This window comes from Anser anser (assembly GCF_964211835.1).
Source record: "Anser anser genome assembly, chromosome: 16".
NCBI lineage: Eukaryota > Metazoa > Chordata > Aves > Anseriformes > Anatidae > Anser > Anser anser.
The window spans coordinates 2,239,621-2,253,252 of NC_139737.1; the positions used below are offsets into that span (position 1 = coordinate 2,239,621).

At 55.7% G+C, this 13,632-nt stretch overlaps 1 protein-coding gene across 2 annotated transcripts in view; it reads left to right on the forward strand.

Annotated features, from left to right (window-relative positions):
- Positions 1–4,817: 4,817 nt before the first annotated feature.
- Positions 4,818–13,632, forward strand: part of MYT1 (myelin transcription factor 1) — a 63,601-nt gene continuing 54,786 nt past the window's right edge. For both annotated transcript variants that reach the window (XM_083801139.1, XM_083801140.1), the window contains exon 1: positions 4,818–5,056. In XM_083801139.1, the coding sequence (XP_083657265.1) occupies positions 5,032–5,056 (25 nt within the window). In that variant the 5' untranslated portion in view covers positions 4,818–5,031. The remainder of the gene's footprint in view (positions 5,057–13,632) is intronic.

A 13,632-nucleotide genomic window follows, 5' to 3' on the forward strand; every position in this document is an offset into this window, starting at 1 on the left:
GAAGTCCAGGAGGGCTGCGGGGTGATGATGGCATTAGCCAGTGTTAAAAACTCCTCTGTAGCAAGGTGTATGAGAAAAATCCCAATAGAGACCCACAGAGGGGGTGTGAAGGGAAGCTTTCAAGGCCATGGGTGCACCTGCGTGTTCCTCTGCGTGCTTTTATGGGGCGGCAGCAGCAGGTTTTGCTTTCCTAAGGGGCCACAAACACTTCTTTGCAGGGCTCGTGTGGGCTCACAGGGCACGGCCAGCAGCAGCAGCCCCCATTTACTTCTCCCACGGAGATTTGCTGCCACGTTTGGACCCAATTTACGGGTCTGTCCAAGGTCATACTCATTTAGTGCACTGCACCCTACCCAAACCCAGGGCAGAGGCACCAGGGGATGGCAGAGCCAAGCACGGCGCTGCCACTGCTGCCAGAGAGCCAACAGCTTTTGGTCATGGATAGGGTAAAAAAAAACAACACACCAGTCTCTGGCCAAAACTGGGAATTTTTCTTAGGAAAAATGGCAACACTCTGCTAGTGAAAATTGCCTTTCATTACAGCAGGGAGGGGAAAGGGATATAAAAATGAAATAAGCCGTGCTTTTCTTCCCTTTATGTTCTTTTTGCAAACCTATAAGTACTTTCTCTGTCTTTTTCCCCCCAGTTTCCTCCAGCAGTGAGAAGTTTTATTACAATTTATTGTGTATTTGACTAGGAATTTAGAGATCTCAAGCAAATCACAGCCCAGCCTGGCGAGCACTGCTGATAGACGTGGTGAGAGGCAGGGAACGCTGTGAGCACATTTAACTCTAAATAGAGAAGGCAAGTGTCAGAGGGAAAATGGATGAGGAGACTTGACCGTGGCCACCCTCAAAAATCAGTGGAAAAAAAGGAAATGAAATGCAGATCTCTGCCTCCTAGGCCCTCGTGCAGCTGTCCGCCTGGGGATTTTTTCCAGTATCAAGGAGTAGATGTAGTGATGTAGCTGTCGTGATGAAGTCCTAAGCCAGAAGCCAGCCCCTGCTCTTCCTGCTGCTCTGCCCCGTGCCCGGAGCTGTGACAAATGGCACGTGTTGGAACCGAGGCCATGTGGGTGGGGGGCACTTATTCCCCTGGGTGCGCTGTGCAAGCGAATGCCCCCAGCCCGGGCTGGAGACCTGGCCCCTGGGGAATTAGGCGGAGCTCGTTTGCCCATCACTCATGGGAACAGACCAAAATATGCCCACCAAGGTGGTGATCATCCCTCTCCTAAAAAAAAAAATAACATATAAGCACTGAATTTCTGCCTTTGCAGCAAGGGAGCTTTGGGCATTTGCTCTGCTACTGTGGAGCCACCTGGGTTTGGGGGACTCTGGGGTAAGGAACGCGGCGTTTGGCTCTCAGCTCTGCCAGCAGCAAGGTGTAGCGTTGGTCAAATCACTTGCCACTTTGGGGAGGGTGGAAGGAGACCCAGCTCAGCAGCTCCTGGGCGTGGGCAGCCCCAGCTTGTCCCAAAACTCCGCGTGCCTCAGTTTCCCTAATCATCACTCTCACTTTTGTGCTGTCAGCGTTGCATTCCCATGCCAAAACCTGAGAGAAACGGGTTTCTCTGTGGGGGTGAGCAGCACCCTGGAGCTGAGCAGCCCCTCTGGTTGGGCACCCCTCCATCCCCGGTGCCTCTGCTCACCGCAGGCACCCGCACATCCCTCACACGCGCTGCAGTTGGATAGCGAACTGGCTCTGGAAACCGCATCCATCCTCCGCCTCGTCTGAAGGCAGATTGCTCACGGGCGCGGGAAATCTCCTGGAGAGTGAACCTTGTCAGCAAAAATGCAAATATTTGGAGACAAAGTGTTCATTACAGCAGAACTTGATTTCAGGGTCAACCCTTTTTGCAGCAAATTGTTAGCCAGCTAAAATGTTTATTGTCACCACACTCTGGCAGTTTTGACAGTACCTATCAAGTTGAGCTTGACAATATCTGCATACGGCTTCTCCGTCTCTCCCTCGCACTGTGATCTGCGAGGTGGTGGAGGAAGTGATTTAAGGCAGAAGCAAACACTCAACAGATAACTGGAACTGTCCCCGTCTTCCTGACAAAGCCGGGGCTGCTGGGGACCGGGGTAACTGTGTCGGGTGAGGAAGGTTTGACACAGGCTGCGGTAACGTGGCGGTGGGGTGCGTGGTGAAACGTTTTGGTGAATTTTGTTTTTTCAGATGCAAAATTGCACGCATGGAACAATAAACTCCCCCCATCTGGCAGTGCATCAGCAGCAACCAGGCTACAAAAGGACAGAATTTCCTTCGGTCTTCTTCCACGGGAGCCATGTGGCTTCCACGGACACATGCCAGGGAATTTTTCAGATACCAGTGGAGTTTCTGTGATTTTTCTCTCTTCCCATTCGTGCTCTCTTTGGCTCCAGGGTTGGATTCTGCTCCCATTCAGGCTGCAGCGGGGAGGAGGAGAACACCACAAGGGGGTCCAGAGCCCGAACAAGCCAGCCCCCATAGCTTTGCACTGAGCTCTGAGGCTGAAGGATGGAGGGAGACAGGACAAGCCCTGCCTCGCTGGTAGAGGGGAGCAAAGAGGAGGCAGCAGCAGGAAAAACAAGGATGAGGTGCCTGAGAAAATCACCAAAAAGGAGTGAAAAAGGCAGATGCAGTCATAAGACGTGCTTATAACATTGCGGGGCTCCCTGTGCCAGACAAAAGCCAGCATCTCCCAGCTCCCGGATGAACTAATTTCACTCTGCTTTTGTCTCCTCGGAGTCTTCACCTTTTTCCCCAGCTAATGCCTGGGGAAGGTGGGCCGTTCCAGAGCCACTGTGAATTGGTTTCCTTTCCTTGCTTGCCGGAGCTGCGTAAGGGCTGTTTCATCTCAACAGGCTTCTCCCAACACACCTTAATTTGAGATCTCCTGCATGCAGGCAGCAATGAAGTTAAGTGACCTTGCTGAATCCCGGCCGTTGCAGCTGCGTGAGAAGAGGGGAGGAAAAGAAAAGAGGGGAGGAGGAAGAGGCACTTTGCAGTCTCCCATTAAAGCCCCAAGAGGCTGCAGATGAGAGAGTGAAAGTTTCAAATTGCCAGAATATAATTCTGAAAGTCATTTTCCAAGCGCACAGCTCTCCTCAATGTCACCTCTCATCTTCCAAGGTGGGGACTGAAGGAACGGTAAAGCGCAGAATATTCTGAAGAGACAGAGCTGCTAATGCAAAGACCGAAGAGGTGCTGGTCCCCAAAGAGGCAGCCTCGCACCCCCTTCTTCTGGGAGATCTGTGCAGCTCAGATGTACCTGTACTGGGGGACCATTCCCAGCTCCCTTCCCAAGCTGGGCAGGTGAGCTGGATGTGCTGAGCGTGGCTTTTTCCAGTCTTTCTAAGAGCAAGAATCACAAAAAAGCTCACCAATTCAGCAGTTACACTTTTAATTTGAACCAAACTCCTGACTTCTAATTCAATCCAGTGCTTATGATAATGATTATTATTATTAATAATTTCTTAGCCCTCCCTGAGATTAACAGAAGATGATGATGGATGTGCAGGAGAAAGGTGCACTTTGAAATTCACCTCCATGCCCCGATCCAGCCAAGCTGTTCCTCCCGGCTCCCCCTTCCAGCCTTCTGCCTTCAAAGAAATCTGAATTAAGGAGTTTGATGCATTCAGCAAAGAGTTCAGCCCGGGATCTTGCACCAAGGAGTGAATTAGCCTCTTGTTCTACATTCTTTGCTGACCTTTATTCCAACTGCACCCCCCTATGTTTATAAAATAAAAAAATACCCAAATATACAGGCATACCCTGCTGAGATAAATTGCATTCAGCTCTCCTTCAGCTAATATCAGCTTTGTCCAGCACTCCTTGTTACTGGTGCCACCTGCCCCTCCAAGCCCAGGCTTTTCCCCTTTCCCTCTCCCGAATTGCCCGAGCTGAGGCCTGGGATGGCTTGCCCTCTGTCTGCAAGCGCACTTATTTACCCACCCAGGTCAGAGCGCTGAGTTTTCATACTGACAATCGGGCTTTTTGCCAGGCAATCCCTCCCCTCTCACACTTTCAGGAAAGGCACTTTGCCCTCTCCGCAGGTCAGAGCTGACCCTAAGAAGGAGCTGGTTATGTTTTTGTCAAGGGTGATGCAGAGAGCGCAGTGGGCCACACAACCTGCAGAAGGCACTTTGCCCTTGGAGCCAACAAGGTAGCAAAGTTCGGCGTTACCATACATTGTAATTACAATCCTGGTTAATTTTGCTGGTTAATTTTTATTATCATTATTATTATTATTATTTCCTGGTAACTATTTCCCTGCTTTTCCATCTGGGAGGCCAGCGAGAGCGTTCCTCGCTGGCCCGTAGCCAGTTTTCTCCAGCTGGGATCGGTTGAGTCCAATGTTGCCATCTGTCCTTGGAGACAGAGGGACGTCCTTTTCCATTTCGGATCTCTCCCAGAAGCAATTCCCCTTCCCCCACGCGCCCTGGACTGGACCAAAGCATCCCGTGAGCTGCGTGTGGCCACGATGGGACTCCTGCACAACCAGACTCAAACGTGCAAGAGGTCCGCTCACCCAGCCACCGAGCTCCCCAGGGGCTGCCAGGTCCCTGGGGTGCCATCGGGTTGAACTGGGGGGGGGGCGGGGATGACACTGTCACTCCACAATCAGCCATGGGCTCTCTTGGGGTCGAGAGGAGGTGGATGGGGCTCCGGGGATGCTCAGCCTGGAGGGGGGGGGCGGTGATTATAGGATTATAACCCCCGACTGGGACGTGCACGTTATCGCTTCGGCTCTCTTCTAATTAAAGACACGGAGATGCTTGGCCTTTGGGGGGGGAGGGGGGTCGGGGGGTGGGTGGGGGGGGGCAGAGCCATTGTGCCGGGCCCCGGCCCGCCCCCGCCCATTGGCCGCCGAGTGCGCTGCAGTGATTTGGCGGCGAGGTGCCATTGGCCGGCGGCGGGGATAAGTTTTTGCTCCGGCCGGGAACTTTTCCCAGGGAGGGAGGAACCCCGCGGAGCCTCCGCTCCCTCCCGGCCGCCGGCCCCCTCGTTCCCTTCCCCGGCGAAGGCAGCCACCGCTCGCCGGCAAGGATGAAGCTCTGCGGGACTTTCCTCGGTTCGTAGCCGGCGGATGGGGCGGAGGGGGGGGGAGGGCGTGGGTAAGGGTGGGGGGGGGGGCGTGCTGGGTGCCCCCACTCTCCCTCTGTTTCTGAAGCTCTCGAGCGGCTTAACTCTGCCCAAGCCCCTCCTCGCAAAGGGGCTCGCTGGGCTGGGGGGAAGGCGGTCCCACAAATGCTCTCCTTGTTCTGGGCTGTTTTTTGGCTTTTTTTTTTTCTTTTCTTTTTTTTTTTTTTTTCCCCCTAATGTCATAGCGGAAAGGGTGTTTCAGAGCGCAGGTTTCCCGAGTTTGCGTTTAGCGGGAGAGATCCCGGGCTCGTTCCACCCCCGCCCTCCGCCTTGCTCCGGGCGCGGCCCCGCGGGGCTACAGGTGCGCGGGGACGCGCGCGGCCCCGGGGGCGGCTGCTGCTGCTGCGCGCCTCCGCCGGGCTTTGTCCCCGCTGCCGAGGCTCCCAGCTGCTTACAAAGGGCAGGGGGCGAGGGGAGCAAATCCCGTTTTCTGCCACTTCTGGCACAGTTCTGCTAAGTTCGGTTTGGTTTTTGCTCTCGTGCGAGGGTGGCATGCAACCAAAGTCGCTTCGCGCCCGGTGAGCCGGGGGGGGCGGGTTCGGTGCCTGCGTTAACCGAGGTACAAAGGGAAAGTACCGGGCTAACGCAAGGTGCCTCTTGCAAAAGCTGCCGGTTGCTTCAATTGTCGCTTTTTAGGGAGAAAAGAGCTCTAGATGGGGGTGAGACAAAGGCATCGCCTCCTCGGGAAGGAACCGCCCAAATCGGGGAGAAGGGGCGCGCCAGAGAGCGAGCAGAGGGTTATTAAAAGTTTTTTTTTGTGCCTGTGCATGTTGTTCCATCTGCCAGGGGCCTGTAGTGGGCAGGTTTCTTCGCAACCCTTCAGCTGTTCCATATACAATATTAATGCTGGCCATTTCTATTCGGCATACAACGGCACTAATTGTAGTCTGAGGCATTAAGGCAGCCAGCCCATCTGCATAGAAGCTTTCAGAAAGAAACAAGGAAAAAATCTTTCACCCCCAGCTGGTAACCGGAGAAGCTGGTGCCAATTACAAATGCATAAAGTTTGAGATCTAAATTACTTCGGAACAGTCTCAGCGAAGCAAGAGAACTGCAGCACGGCGTTTTTTATGTCTGTATTTACACAAGCAATTGCAGTTTTATTTTAAATAACCTGAAACTTGAAATGCTTGATCAGAAAAGATGAGCATAGGAAGACGTTAAAATAAATAAATAAGAACGCTGCATGGGGACAGAAGTGAAGGGAATCCACTTAAAAAAAACCAAACCCTTCTGGCATTCATTTCTATAGGCGACGTGAAGTCAGTATCCTCAGCGTACCCGTCTCAAACAATGCTCCAAAGGCGAAAATATTTGAATATTTTTATTTTATACCTTTCGGCTGCACGGCTCCCTTCGGGGATGCGGCAGCTCTTTCAGACCCGGGAGCGCACGATAATTACCTGCTGCCTGAAATCGTCTGTGAAGTGACTGTAGAGCTTAAAAATAATAATAAAAAAATAAATGAAAAGTGCAAAAATGCCTTAAAAGCCGGACGGGGGCGGCCGGAGCTGTCCGCTGCCGTGGTGCTGAGCCGCTGCTGGCACGGCTCGGCACTGCTCGGCCCGGGCTGCTGCCCCCGGAGCCTGGGGGGTGCGGAGGGATGTGCGGGGGGGTCTGGGGAGTCCTGCTGCTTGCTGGAGCTCTTGGTGGTGACTGGAAGCTGGGGGTAAGGGGCCGGTTGGTTGCACCGTTTTGGGGAGGTTTTGAGAGAAGGGGAAGGTGAAGTTGGCGAGTTGGGGAACAAAGGGGAGCCGAACAGCCTCCGGTATCCCCGAGCTTAGCAAACGGTGTCAAAGCCGCGAGCTCGACCTGCCTCAGGGCTCCCTGGGCGCACCGCCTGCTAATAAATGCAAGAGCAGCGATAATAAAACACCTCCGTGCCGATACTCGGAGGCACAGGTACGTTTTGCACATCGTGCGCATTTGTACACGAGCGGCGGTGCACGCACGGATTTATGCGGGAGCACAAGAGAAAGCACCTCCCTCCTGCCTCCCGTCCTGGCTATCGTGCTTTTGTTTCTCAAGTTTTAGCGTTGCGTGTCTAAATGAAATAGGGCCGGGGAGCACCAGGCAGCGCTGTGGGGAGAGGCGCTGAGCCCTCCCGGCCCTGCCTTTGATCCTATCGCGGGCGCAGAACAATGGGGCTGCGGTGTAGCACCAGGCCTGCTGCCTGCAGATAAGAGTTTAATAGAATTTCTGAATGCCAAAGGTTTAGGATGTAAAATATCCCCGTCTCCGTGGTGTGTCCAAAGGAGATAGAAAACGGCTTTTCAGGAGCACTCTCTGCTGAATACCTCCTTTATGCTCGCGGGTTAGGAGCACACCAGGCTTGCGAGCCATGGAAATGAGCATCGCAAGAATTTCCAAGACTACCTCAACAGTTTAAAATTAGTGGTTTTTTATTTATTTTTATTTTTTTATGTATTTTTTTGTCACCCTCTTCTCAACAAAACGCCCTAAATGGTGAATTTTCTCAGTGTCCCCCTGCCATGGCCCCGTAACAGTCCGTGGGCAGGACGGGGCCGCATCCTGCACTCCTTCCAGCCCACGGTGCCTGGAAGGGTCCCGGCGGGGCTGCCTGGGCTGAGCCCCCGAGCAGTGCCCAGGGCTTTTCCCAGGGTTTTTCCCCTCCTGTTCCCCCAGGAGCTGCTCAGGTGCGGGGCTGGGGCTTCCAGGGGAGAGGACAGGACCGGGGCAGGACCCGGCTTTCCCTGCCTCGGCTCCTGGGGCTCCCTCCCGCATCTTTTCGGAAATCTTCAGTACGATGACAGCGAAGTCTGAATCAGTGCCGGGGGAGGCGTGAGGGTGCAGGGAAAAGAGCCGGGTAGGAAGGCGAGCCCCAGCTCCCCCTGCCCCCGTTTCCAAAAAGTTGCCAGCAAAGTGTTAATGCGCCCCTCTGCCGGGGGGGGCTCCTGCGGGGGCCTCCGCAAGGAAAAGTGCGGCTCTGCCCGGGAGGAAAGCAGGCGGCCGGGCAGAACACGGGGCTTTGCTCACTTAAAACACCCCCCGAACTCTTTCAGCCACCGTTTTCTTTTAGGACTTATCCTCGCGGTCTTCTCCTCCCCGTCCCAAAGTCCTGAACGAGTCGGGATCCGTCCCTCGTGGGGTGAGGCGACGTCTGCCGGGAACACCTTGTGCCATTTATTTTCTTTAAGGGGAGGAAAAAAAATATATATATATATATTTACACACCTTTTAAGCGCTCGCTTTTGAATATGTATATCAGCTAATATGCAATACTTCCAGGTTCATGGAGGCGATAAATTTCCCAGTCTGTTCTTTATGGTGATAGGTCATCTTCCTAACCACCAATAAATATTGTAAAGTACTTTCGCTGGAGCTGTGCTAACCCAGGGCATCTGTCACTCGCTGCTTGCTGCTATTAGGAATTATTGGGCTGTACCACGCGGAGGGATGCGCAGGGGGGACGGCGCGGTGCTCGTCGCGCTCGCCGTCCTTTTGTGTTGCTGCCATCAAAGGAGCCCCGAGCCTCGTGCATATTAATTATGAATCAGCTCGGGCAAAAATCCCTCACCTTCTGCTGGCTCTCGGCGAGGGGGAGCGGGAGCGAGAGGGGCCGGCGGGGCTGGGAGAGCCCCAACTCTCCGTGCGCTCAAGTCAGCAGCTCCATCTCTCTCTCTCTCTCTCTCTCTCTTTTTGATGCTATACTGTAAATTTATTTCACCTCGGAGAGTAAACAGATATATTGCAACCCCAAGGGTTCATGGGTAGTGTATTTACAAAGGGAAGGCGCAGCAAGCCCCCTCTGTACCATTTCCATTAATGAGAGCGGTCATTAAGTAAATGAGACATTGCCTTTAGCAGGCTTAAGAGTTCACACACTAAGGAGTATCAGATATTTAATTGAAACCAACAACCCGTCTTACACGCGTGTTACTGGTGTAGGGAAGTGGGCTGCCCTCCAAGAACTCTCCCCCCACAACCTCCCCCATGCAAATTTCATGATTGGTTTCCGTGATGTCATTTTGCAAAGGGGCAGACAATAGCTGTGGGGAAAGGTAAGTCAATATTATGTTCTTTCGCTGACAAAGGCAGATAATGCTGGCTTTTTTCTTTTTTTTTTTCCTTTTCCTCTTTTTTTTTTTCCTCCCTTGGATTGAGACAGAGGGGAAAGGCTTTCGGAGCACACAGTTGATGTAAACAGACGCAGGCGTTTCGCTTTTAGAGCACGAAGGCTGGGTTGTTGTTTTGAAAATTGCACTGGAGAACCGAGGGGATTTTTATGATGATCATCATGCTCCTAGGTCCATCTTTGCTCTCTCGCTCTCTCGCTGGCTGCGAGACGCTAGTGGACATATTCTGCTTCTGACTGAAAAGAGCTTGAATAAGACGAGGAAGGAGGAGATTTAAAAAAATATATATATATAAACACGACATCGCTTTCAGCCGGGAAACTTTCTGAATATTTCTGGAAGAGGATGCTTGCCGGGTTTGCGGACCGGGGGATCGGTGGATGTTTACCCGGAGGGCAGCGAGCGCGGTGTTAGCAGAAGACGCCGGGGGCGCCGGGACGCGGAGCTCTCGGAGGTGCTGATCGCGGTGCGCGGCCGGGCTCGGCTCGTCCCTCTCCGGGCTCCCCCCGAGCCCTCGGTGCCCCGCAGGGCCCCCAGCCCACCTCGGGGACCCCTCGGGGACCCAGCGGGGCTCCGCGTGCGGGGCTTGCGCTTGCACGCCCCAGCCTCTGCCCCGCTTCTTGCCACGAGCGCACTTTTGCGTTTTGTTTCTTTCTTTATTTTCCCCCCCACTCCTTCCCTCTCCCCCAGCGTTGACTCCTTGAGACTTCTCTATTTATAGCAGCGAGGACCAAGGGAAGCGTGCCATGTTTGTGGATTTCTCCCCGCGCGTTGACCGCGGCAGAAAAATCTGCGGGTTCTTATTTTTAGCTAGCTCGGAAGAGGCTTTGCTCGCCTAATCTCTTTATCAATTTCAGCAAAGTTTGCTGGTGGTGGTGTTCTGTGGATGGTTCGGGGGAAGGGGCTCGGTGCCCCGGGGAAATGCTGCCGCTGCGATGGACCCCGGCGAGTTAGGCTGAGTTTGGGGCGCAGCTCCCCGGCGGGCAGGACCGACCCCCCTCCAGGGGACGTGTCCCCAAGAGGGTCCCGACACCCCCCGAGGCTCCCCCGCATGCCAGGGGCAAGTCGTGGGCATTAACCCGCGGTACCAGGAGGCTCGGGGGGATGCCTAATGCCAGCCCCCCCCGGAGCCGGGATGCCGGGGCGGGGTGGGGGGCAACTGCCCTTTGCTCCCCAGACCTGGCCGGGCCGACTCTGGCAGAGCACCCGCGACCCCCAAAACGGTGGGGGGCAACCTCAAGCCCCCTCCGCTCCGCCCTCCCTCCCCTCCCCCCCCCCCCCCCGCTATTGTTGAACCCCCTCGCTCCGAGCAGCCTCTGCAAACAAGTGCAAAAAGCCCCGGGTAAATCCCTCGCCCTGCCGCTACTTTTAGCTATTTCTCTTTTCTTTCCCTTTCCCCCTTCTCGTCGGCTCATCTGCTGTTATTATCAGCCTTTTCCATATGGCCACTCTAATTAATGGCAGACAAAAGGGGGGGGGGGGGCGGCTTGCGGGGGGGGAGGAATCTAGGAATTAGAGTTTATAGTTGGGTTGTCTCCGATGCTGTCATAGAAACCAGAAGCAAAGATGCCGCCTTTCCACTTCTTTGTATGATCCTGTTTATTGTTCCCGAGCGGCGCAGGCTGGAGCAGCCGCGTGTTGCAAAGCTCAGCCCCGCGCCTGCTGCTCGGAGCCCCCCCGGGCTCGCCCCGCGCAACTTCTTCCCTCCGGCTCCCCTGCTCCCTGCCCGTCCTCCCTCTCCCCCATCCTTCCCCTCTTTCTGCCACCTCGGGAAGGCCGAGGATCTCCTCCCACCCTTTTATTATTATTATTATTATTATTTTTATTTTTTAAAGTGGTTTAGCGATCTGTGGCATCCCGACCGCACGGAGGCGAGGAGTAGGAAAACTCCCCCAAAGTTGGATTTGTCCCGTTCCCAAAAGCAGGCGGGGACCCCCCCCCTCGTGTCCCGGCGGAATTTGGGGCCGGGGACCCCCGAAGCCGTGGGTCCGGCTCAGTCCCAGGCCGGTGGCACTGCGGGGAGGGGGGCTCCGTGCCCCGGGGGTGGGCAGCAGCTCGGGGCCGGCCGGGGGTCCCGTCCCGGGGGGGTCTGTCCGGGCTGGGCCTTTTGTCCCCCGAGCAGCCCGGAGCCCCCAGCCCTGCTGCAGGGGGGTCCCGCTGCGGGAGGGGGGCTCCAGGCAGCGCTCAGTGTCCCTGCGGAGTGTCACCTCGGTAGCTTTGGGGTGAGGGGGTGGCGGTGACCCCCACCCTCCGGCCAAGCCCTGGGGGTTGGAGGGGGGGGACACCTCTCTCCTTCCCCTCCCCTGTCCCTACTGTTGTGGGGCGGGGGAGGCGACAGCGGTGCCGCCACTCTCCCTTTGCCACCCTGGGCTCATCCTTGTCCCCAAAGCCTCCCACGGAGCCGGGGAGGGGGGCAAACAGCCCGAGGATCCCCCCCCCCACCCCCCCAGACTTCTGTTTTGTGGAGCTGGGCTGGCAAATCGCCCCGGGCTGGGCTTGGGGGCGCAGGGAGCCCGGGTGGCACCCAGCCGGGGGGAGTCATCAGGCCGCTGAATAGCCCAGCCGGGCCGGGACTTCTGCGAGGAACCGGGGTCCGGGAAGGGGAGGGGGGGGTCCGGGGGGGGGGGCGCAGCTCTGGTTCTGCCCCCGGCCCGGGGGGGGGGGCGGCGCCGGGAGCTGGCCTGCCCCGGTTCCTGGCAGTCAGATGATGGGGAGGGCAGGGCTGACTTTGCAAGACGTAGCGCGGCGTCAGAGCAGCTGCCATTTTAGCAGACGTTGTTAAACTGCCCCCCCCCCCCGCACACCCCCAGAACTTGGCCTTAGGGTGCCGCATCAAATCGGGCCCCTTGCCGGGGATGGGACGTGCTCCTCTTCGGGTGCACAACGACCACGAAGTCATCGATGCACCCTGGGCAAGCTGAATAACGCAGGTTTAGGGGCTCAGGAGTATCAGTTTGTCTTGCTCCCCCAAACCCCAGCTTGCTTCTGCGTTGGGGTTTGCGGGGTGGCAGGTGACTTTTATTCCCTGAGCCCCAGAAATAAATCAGTATGATGCAAAATGGTCCCTAGCTCCCCACCTGGTGAGGTTGTTTTTCTCCTTTTGCATCCTGGGGGGTGCTGGTTTTGCCGGGGGTGCTTGCATCTGCCCCCTTGGAAGTTTGGGGACCCTCTGCCCCCAGAGCTGAGGGACGAGGGGGAAGCAGCAGGCTTACAGTAAAGGCTGGAGCGTGCGGGGGAAATCGCCTCGGCTGGGCTGGGCTTCCCAGAAGATGTGAAATCAGCCCTGGGAAGGGGTGGGGGGAGGCCGGGGGAGGCATCGCCTTACCGCTGGGAAATCAGATGTGAGAGCTGATGGCAAAGTGGGGGGCAAGACCCGCTCCCCCCTTCGCTTTGTGTCCGTGTGGCAGTCTGTGAATGGCAAGGGCTTATTTTTACAGCTGCGAACTGTACGGCTTAGTTGCTTGAGCTCTTTCCTGAACGACAAAGGACGTCTCCTGTCACTTTGTAGCTGCTGCCCTTTCTCGTGCGTGGGAGCTGAGGGTGGAGGATCCACGCTGCAAACTTACGGAGCTGGGAGTACCCCACCACCTTCACTCACCTCCCCCATCAGCTCCGTGCTGTGCAGATGCTGGTTTACCCTCAGCTGAGCAGGCACGGATGCTGATATCCAGGAGGGCTGAAAAGGTGGCCGCGGACCCCAGGTTTATTTGTCATCTGGGGAAGCAGCCCTACAGCGGTAGTCTGAAGGATGCTAGCCCCGACTAACTCCTGCCCATGCCCTCAGTTCCCAGATACTTCTAGAGTTTTGACAGGGTGGAAGTTGCTGTCAGGAAGCCTCACTCTTTGCACTTTTTTTTCCACCTTTTTTCCTGATTTTTGCTGGTTTCTGCAAATAACTCCTGCAGATCTGTACTGGTGTCCCTGGGCATGTGCTGCAGGGTCCCCTGGAGCACGCTGGCTGGCACCGCTGGCAGCCTTAGGGCTGCGTGAAGCCTCCCACAACCTAAAACACTCTGTGGTGCTGCTGAGGCTGCTTACCTCTGCGAAATAAACTTGATCCAGCAGCTAGTCCTTAGGAGACGGTGGTGTGGATAAAGAAGCGTGGCAATAAGCATGTGCTGTGAAGTTCTGGGGGTAGGTGAGATGCCCCAAACCACCTTGCTTCTAGTGAAATGAATTTACACGAGACTCCTGATTTGGGAACCGGGTCATGAGTAATACCGAAGAGCAGGGCTGTGGCATCCCTCCGGCTTCAAACAGAGGTGGGAGGAAACCTGTCACCCCCTCCGTCCCCCCGGTTCTTTTAGCCAAGGAGAGAAGAGCTTTGTGCGTGTGTACGCTTGGAGGAAACAAGCTTCCCTTCTCGGTAGGCTGCTCTGATAATTTCTGAAAGTGCAACGTTTGCTCT